Source organism: Pocillopora verrucosa, chromosome 13 (assembly GCF_036669915.1).
Source record: "Pocillopora verrucosa isolate sample1 chromosome 13, ASM3666991v2, whole genome shotgun sequence".
NCBI lineage: Eukaryota > Metazoa > Cnidaria > Anthozoa > Scleractinia > Pocilloporidae > Pocillopora > Pocillopora verrucosa.
The window spans coordinates 16,475,083-16,482,630 of NC_089324.1; the positions used below are offsets into that span (position 1 = coordinate 16,475,083).

General features: G+C 39.9%; 1 protein-coding gene across 1 annotated transcript in view; it reads right to left on the minus strand.

The window, feature by feature from the left end:
* Positions 1-1,469: 1,469 nt before the first annotated feature.
* The window catches only part of LOC136277658 (uncharacterized), a 6,530-nt gene continuing 451 nt past the window's right edge, over positions 1,470-7,548 (minus strand). The window contains exons 2-9 of the mRNA XM_066160045.1: positions 7,034-7,190; positions 6,840-6,932; positions 6,188-6,366; positions 5,581-5,671; positions 3,916-4,536; positions 3,434-3,592; positions 2,901-3,080; positions 1,470-1,915 (exon numbers count right to left, since the gene is read on the minus strand). Of these exons, the coding sequence (XP_066016142.1) occupies positions 1,470-1,915; positions 2,901-3,080; positions 3,434-3,592; positions 3,916-4,536; positions 5,581-5,671; positions 6,188-6,366; positions 6,840-6,932; positions 7,034-7,190 (1,926 nt within the window). The remainder of the gene's footprint in view (positions 1,916-2,900; positions 3,081-3,433; positions 3,593-3,915; positions 4,537-5,580; positions 5,672-6,187; positions 6,367-6,839; positions 6,933-7,033; positions 7,191-7,548) is intronic.

Consider the following 7,548-nt stretch of genomic DNA (forward strand, 5'->3'; position numbering starts at 1 on the left):
TAGACATGTTTCCCATTTTACCAGTATTCTTGCTTTCTAGGAGCTTCATATAAAATCAACTGGAATCTTCCTATTCTGAAGCATTGTAGAAAATCAAACAGCAAAGTTTATATGTACCTGATAAGGACCGCTTGTAAAACTTCCAAGTCTTACTTGGAAGTAAATCCATTCATGACCCACAACATACCCCACAAAAATAAGCCTTTCATTATCGGTGGAATCTTTGACAAACACGTGCAGGTGTGAAAGGTGCGATTGGCACCGAAGATGAAGGCACCCGTACATATCACTGATATAAGCACTTCTATAGTGCTTATGTGTTCCCATCCTTATGGACGTTCTTCCTCTGAATGAAGACAATGTTTCTGCAAACAGAAAAAAACCAATAAACTATGTAAAAAATGCGCACAATCAATCCTGTACAGTTCAAGAAAGATCGTGATCAATCAAAAGAGATGAGCTTATAAATATATTTGAAAGAGACAACGGCAAGGCCAGAGCATCCAAAGAGTTTGGTTTCGACAAGAAAGAGCGAAGCCAATCCCGGTCTTCATCAGCAACGACCAGCATGTACTTGAAACATCTGCATAGACGCCCCCTCCCCCCCCCCCCCTCGGTCATAATTTCAAACAATCGCCTCTTCGAATATGCAAATTTCTCAAATGGTAGGGATGCAAGGAAAAACTGTTTCTATCACCACTTTTTTCATAACTTTTTTGTTCAGCCACAGAATCGGTGCAGGTGAATAATAAGCGCCCCACCCCCTCCTCCCCCTCGATTAAGCTCCTTCTAGTAAGTGCCCCTCCTTTCAGCTGAAATTTTAAATAAGCTCCAGGCGCTTATTCGAGGAAATACGGTAACTGTGAAGTTACCGTATTAGAAAGGCGCAGGTCATTTCAGAGGGGAGGGAGGGGCAGGGGGGTTAGTACCTCCTGCACCCCTCCCCAATATCCGCACCTGGAATTGATACCTTTACTGAATTACCTAAAGAACATAAGACGATGCGTCTCATTCTTCAGCATATATTGGCATATTGCAGAGTACTGTATTCCTACACCTGTATTCACTCACGTTTCGAACCAATTTTGTCACTACACGCGCTGGGATAACTGTCAATTTGGTATCCTTTACTGCTGTGTCGAAGATCCACGATGTTAAGTTTCTCGTATTTACATTCATCAATACCAAATATTGCTCTAGACTCTGCGAAATTCAAGAAACAAGACAAAGAGAATAAAAACTTTCTGTCTTTCTTTTAGATTTTCATTTTTTTTTCACCACAAGGTCGCATCACAGATGAATGAAGAGCGAAATAAGACATCGTATTGTATTTTCAGCCACCTTCTCTGCTTCTTGCAGGCTAAACTAAATAGAATGTACCCAGAGAGGTTTGAAAGAGGTTTGTGTTTTGACTCGCCCTCAGGGCTCGTCAAAATACGGCTCAACTCGTTAAAATACTCAGCGATACTTCACAACAAAACGTCTAATGAGACATGTTTATTACCATTCTCTGTGTTCTCGTGGATACTGTAAAATAGAAGTGCGTCGTCATCAAATCTCTCAATCGTAAGCTTCCTTATGGCAAAGGAATTTAAGAATCGAGTCTTCGCTAAGCTGTGGGACCGTCCTATTGCCACACTTCTCCATGAGATACCCCCAGGCTCTCTCTCAATTGACATCTCCGCGACGATAACTCCGTTTTCGCTGTATGTCAGCACACCTCTCGTTTGATTGATTGAAAATGCTAACCGGGTCCATTGATTGAACGATGATGTTCTGTTGAGGCGTAGATAACGTGTCTTGTTGCTTTTCCATTTCAGTATTATGGAATATTCACTTTGGTCGTAAACCAATGAAACACTGGCAAGGGAACTTGATTCACCAATATTAAGCTCCAGTAGTGTCAGTGAGTTCTCTGTAGAGCGATATACGGTTTGATTGGTAAATTGAGTATAGTTCCGCAACAGATCTTTCGATGAAGTATCAGAACAAAAGATATAGCGAACTATCCCCTTAATTTCACATTTCAAGAGAGCAATTGTACATGAATAAAGACAAGATGTACTTTTACAAATTCTCGCCTTCGACTCGTGATTCACAACTGCTGCTCGTTTCCACTGAAAAACCCTCTTAGGGAGTATGGCCTGTTCACCGTGAGAAATGACGAGCCATCCCGTAACCTTCACCTAACCTAAGAGTGATTACCCCCGTATTTCTCCTTAAGGTATTACCGCTGAATCAAACATTATGGTAATGAGAACATAGGGAATGGTCAACAAGAAAAAAGATTGATCGTGAAACAAATTCTCCTTGCCCGTGTCATAGTAAATGTATAGAGAACAGTATGGACGATACTCGTGCCGATGGTAGGAATTGTAAGGATGAAAGGCTTCACCATTTGAGGGCAATCTGAGATTAGAAGTGGGTTAATGAATTTGTTTTCCAGTGATCCATTCCTTCACTTGCCAGGCCGTTCTTAAAAACACCATTCTATCACTCTCCATTCAGGCAGGGTATTAACCTTATAACCCCTAAGAGTGACTGGCATATAATTTCTCTTTACCATATCACCTCTGAATCAAACATTAAGGTGAGGAGAATAAAGGAACTGATCACCGACCAAAGAAGCTCTGGATTGTTAGACAAATTCTCTATGTCAGCATCTTAGGAAATGTTTAGAGAACAGTGTGGAGAATATGCATACTGATTTTAGGGTGGAAAGGGTAAAAACTCGATCTAATCGGTCTGTCAGTCTGTTAGCCATTGGATATGATACAGGTCAATCGATGGTGCCTGTTATCACTGGCTAAAAGCATTACAAACCCGTTTAAACCTTTTTCATCTCTTCGCTTTTTTGAACAGTCCTGTAGAGAAATTACATCTGTTTTTGTGTAGTTCACCTTTTTCACATATGAAGAATTCTTCGGAACTGCAGTTTATAGCCATCCAACGTGTCTCATTACCACCCAGCTGGAAACAGTCATGTAAACTCGAAAGGCCTTTCCCTGAGTCGAAGAAGAAATATTCTGTTGCTTCCTCTCCGTCGCTCCAGTAAAACTTGTTTCCTTGCCTAAACAGGCCTAAAACAAAAGAAAATAACGAAAAACATCACTCCTGGTTTGTCCACAGTGAAAGATTTTGCACAAATATCGCAATTTGATCTTTTACAATCTGTTTCAATTTTGTCCATTCTTAGCCATCCTTGAGTCTTCTAGTTTTATAATTCCTCCTGGCATATTTTTCTGTTTTACCAAATATTTAAGTTTGTCCTCTTCAAACAACAGCCATGTGAGCTTATCTTTGTGATATTCTGGCAACTATAACTGACGACAGATCCCTCCGCCTGACCTGAAAAGCCCCGGACTCTAGTGATATCACTGAGGTTTGATAATCATTTTAAACTCTACTTACAGGTAAGTGCACTGTGCCTTACCTATCCATGGATTTGAAGAAAATCCCGCCACAATATCCTGTTCGTATTGGCTCGTAATCTTAACGGGTGTGGTTCCCATCGGACAGCTTCTGACGAAGTCGTGCCATTTTTTGGATACTTGAGACAATGCATAACATGATTCTTCGCTGCACATAACATCTGATATGTAGAGGCGAGTCATAGGAAGTGTTTGATAAGTATTTAAATCTTTTAAAAGGGAGAAAGTTTAACCTTAATGGGTTAACCTGTCTCCTGTGAAGTTGCTAATATTAATATTTTATCATGGAAATCTTCAAAGACAGAACAGTGACACTCTTAGCTGTGCCTCGTGTGCCACGTTTTTGTTACTACTGTGATCTATTACTGAAAAATTTTGTCTTTTATCTTTGCCACTTTTTTTGTTACCACTGTGATCTATTACTGAACAGACCCACGGTAACACGCAATTTATTTGTTAATTTGTTTAAAACAAAATTACATACCTTGCTTAGGTTTTATTTTCATGGTCACAGATTTGATAGTATTACTTTGCGACCATTCATACCACAATATACCCGCCGAATAGACGCCATTCAAATCTACGGAGGTCTTTTCAAGTGTATCGCATTTTTGATACCACCAGGCTGAGGTTAAAACGTTCGCGCAACTTTGCAGTAGTTTGGTATCGATACCGGTGTAAATTGTAGAAAAGACTGCCCCGTTTAAGGACTGCATAGCATCGCCGGCTGTACCTAAGTAATTATCAACTTTAAGCCGATATTTTTCCGCCGATGAACCGATCTGGAATAAGTTGTACAAGGCATACGCTTTTTTTCCCGAAAAGCTCTCCATCTCCACATGAAGGATTGAAGGAGTTTTGGTGAGAAGATGAAGGTGTTCGTTCCCGAGCCAAAATTCTCCAGAGAGATCACCAAACCCGTCTTTGTATGCTACCCAATCACGATTGAAATTTATAGATCCGTCCATTCGCCTCTGAATAACTGCCCACTCTCCATCACAGTATACGTCAAAGGCGTCCTTCCCAACAGGATTTATTTTGAAAATTCCTAAAATATGAGATCCTTTCCACTTTTGCACTTCCAGACAGTTCTTTGGAAATTTCACTTTAGAAAAAAGAAAAATAAAAGAAACACGTCTACATTCATTACCATTCTACGTCTACATTCAGTACAAGTTCTTCGGAGAACTTTTTAACTGAATATCATACGACGACGTATTATTAACCAGTGAGAACTCAAACTGCTTTAAGCGCGGGAAAACGCAAGTGACCATGTTGGAATTGGTTTTAGTTTCGCATCTGATCGGTTGAGAGAGTAGCGTGAGTTTTCTGGGCCAATCACAGAGCGAAATATAGCAAATCAATGCAATCAAGGATCACCTTTGATACTCAGTTGAAGACTGCTCTAACTAAGACAGGTTTTGGAACGATAGGCATGTTTTGTTCGTTCCATTTGTTTTAAAAGCAAAAAGAAGCCGAGAGTAATAAAAGCAGAAACTTTAAAAATTGCCCTAACAAGAATATCAGGCGAATACACTGCAACCACAGGGTAATTTTTCTATGGCCATGAATAAACCACCTTTCATCCTCTACGGTTAAGAACTTGAAAATTATTTTGCCGTCGTTTCTTGCTCGATGAACGATAAAATATCCACGAGTAACGGGATCGCAAGAAAAACAATCTGCAGAACAGGCGTATTTTGGCGAGCGAGTGTTAAGTAATTCCTTAGTGAAATTAGAGCTGCCAAATTTGATTTTACGACTGCTGAGGAGAGGAAGAAATTTGTACCAAGGTAGTGAACGATGTGCAGAAGTAAGGTGACGGAAGGGGTGGGGCCTTTTCCCTCTTCCCTCCATCGTCCACTCTGACTCTAAATCAAACATGGCTGGTCGCACAAAAGATCGCGAGCTTGTAGCGTTTGCTAGCCCTAATGAAACGCCTGCACTGCAGGCTACGTGAAAAACGCAAAGCGGACTGGGAAACCTGCTAAGATGTTTTTCAACACAATTAAAGCTATGAGTTGCCTCTCAATGAGCCCGACTGTACTTATGAATGAATGAAAAAAAAAAAAAAGAAGAAAGAAGGACTTATATTAGAGCAAAAAGGGTATATAAATACACAAATCAACTTCTAAAGTAAGTCTAATACCTTTTTGTTTCACTTCAACAGTGCCTACATTAACCACGTCTTTTATTTTAGATACGTTACATCTTGTATTACTCCTCTCGTTTTCTCCCATCTGAGATTTTAAAAAAAGAATTGAAAATGGGATGAGAATGATAAAAAACCCAGACAAGACAAAAAATAATCCCTCGATCTTTTTGTAATTATTTGAGCTAAGACTTCGTCAATAGTGACGCCTACAAATGATCAATTTCTGTTTGAATCTTTCTTTATCTCCTGTTGGATTTGCAGCATCCTTTAGATTTTTACTTACCCACATAGAATAAAGAAACTCGGACACAGACGTCGAGGAAATTTTTAGACCATGTCATTTAGTATTCAGTATTCACTCCCTACGACTAAGCCATGACCTACAACTGATGTGAGCAATTAGTCTCGTACCCAGACCTTCCACGGCCAAGCGGTTGAAACATTTCAGTGACACGGTAGGATCTGGGTACGAGATTAATAAGCAATAAGGGCATCAGTCAAGAGCAAGTTTAATTTTTAAAACATAAATTTGTTTCTTTCATCAATTTATCAAAACATTGGCAAATTTAACATTTATTAACTAGGAAAAAATATAGCTCACCATAATCGTATAAGTTCCTGGAGCCTCCGGAGCCAAGAAACGAGTTTCAAATTGAGTGACGTTTTCGCAATTGGGCATCACAAGAGAATCCAAGCATTTACATTCTCCAAATAGCATCACAATAGGCTGGCGCGATAAAGCGACTTTCTTGATCCTTTCCCAGCAGTATTGGTAATATCCTGGAATTAAAAGATAACAAGGAATGAGTTTGACAGACATCAAAGCATCAAGAACGAAGCATTGTAGTCTGACATTCAGAGGCCCAAGGATAAAAAGCTGGACGCCGATTGTGCCTTTGTATCAACGCTATAGTGTTGGCCTAAAAAATCACCTTCCCTTACTTAGAAGATTTATCATCATAATCGGGGCGCGCTAGTAGCGTAGGGTCATCAGCATGCGTAATGCTCTGCGCTTCCCGTTTCACGCCTTTAGCCAATGATTTCTGGCAATTATGGTAACTTCTGTCCCGTTAAAATGAAGCGAGCTCTAGTTTCTGCGGGTAAAGTAGAAGAATGAAAAAGACTGAAAGCTGAGAGAGGTGTTCTTGTCCAGCCAGAAGAAGCAGCTTATGATATTCAGTTGGCAATAGATATCTCTGCTTGCCGTTTCTTCAAGCTTCAAACTAACGTAACAGATCCCACCCTCTGCTCACCTGTTATGGTGATTTCTGTCCCGTTAAAAGCAGTGAGCTCTGTTGGTCCAATTAACCCGAATATAGGTTTCCTCTTGTTCGGATCCGTAGCCTCTGCGAAAAAACATTTCCATTTTTTTTTAATCAAGTTGTTGGAAATAGCTGCCTCATCAATGGCTGCGATTTTGCATGGCAAACTATGTAGGAATTCTTACCTCTGGGACAGCCATACACATCCATTTTCAAACAACCTTTCTTATCACTTTGCTTACTGTGAGCGCTCAACATTCTTATACGCAAGAAACGGGTTTCGATTGGATACAGAAGTCGACGGCGCACAATGGAATTAGCATCACTGTTTCCTAAAAATACCTGTAGAGAGAAGGAAATAAGAGAGTCAAAAGTGGACGCTTAAACAAATTTTCCCCCAGATGTGATTGATATGTAATTTCTCCTAACAATGTCAGGATATAATCTAATAAACAGGTGAAAAGAATACACAAAGTTATCAGTTTTAGGGTTTGACCGTGACGAACCAAACTCTGTCTTTTCGCTTGGCTGGTATTATCCTGGAGGAAAGTAATTCCATTTTCTTAATTTTTTTCCTTGGTAACGTATTTTCGCGAATCAAGGAGAATCCACCAAATTTACAAAAGCTAAAACCTATAAAACAGGTTCTTGTGCGATTGAGCTTACACATCCCCTTTTAAGGAGAGCTAACTTCTGTCTC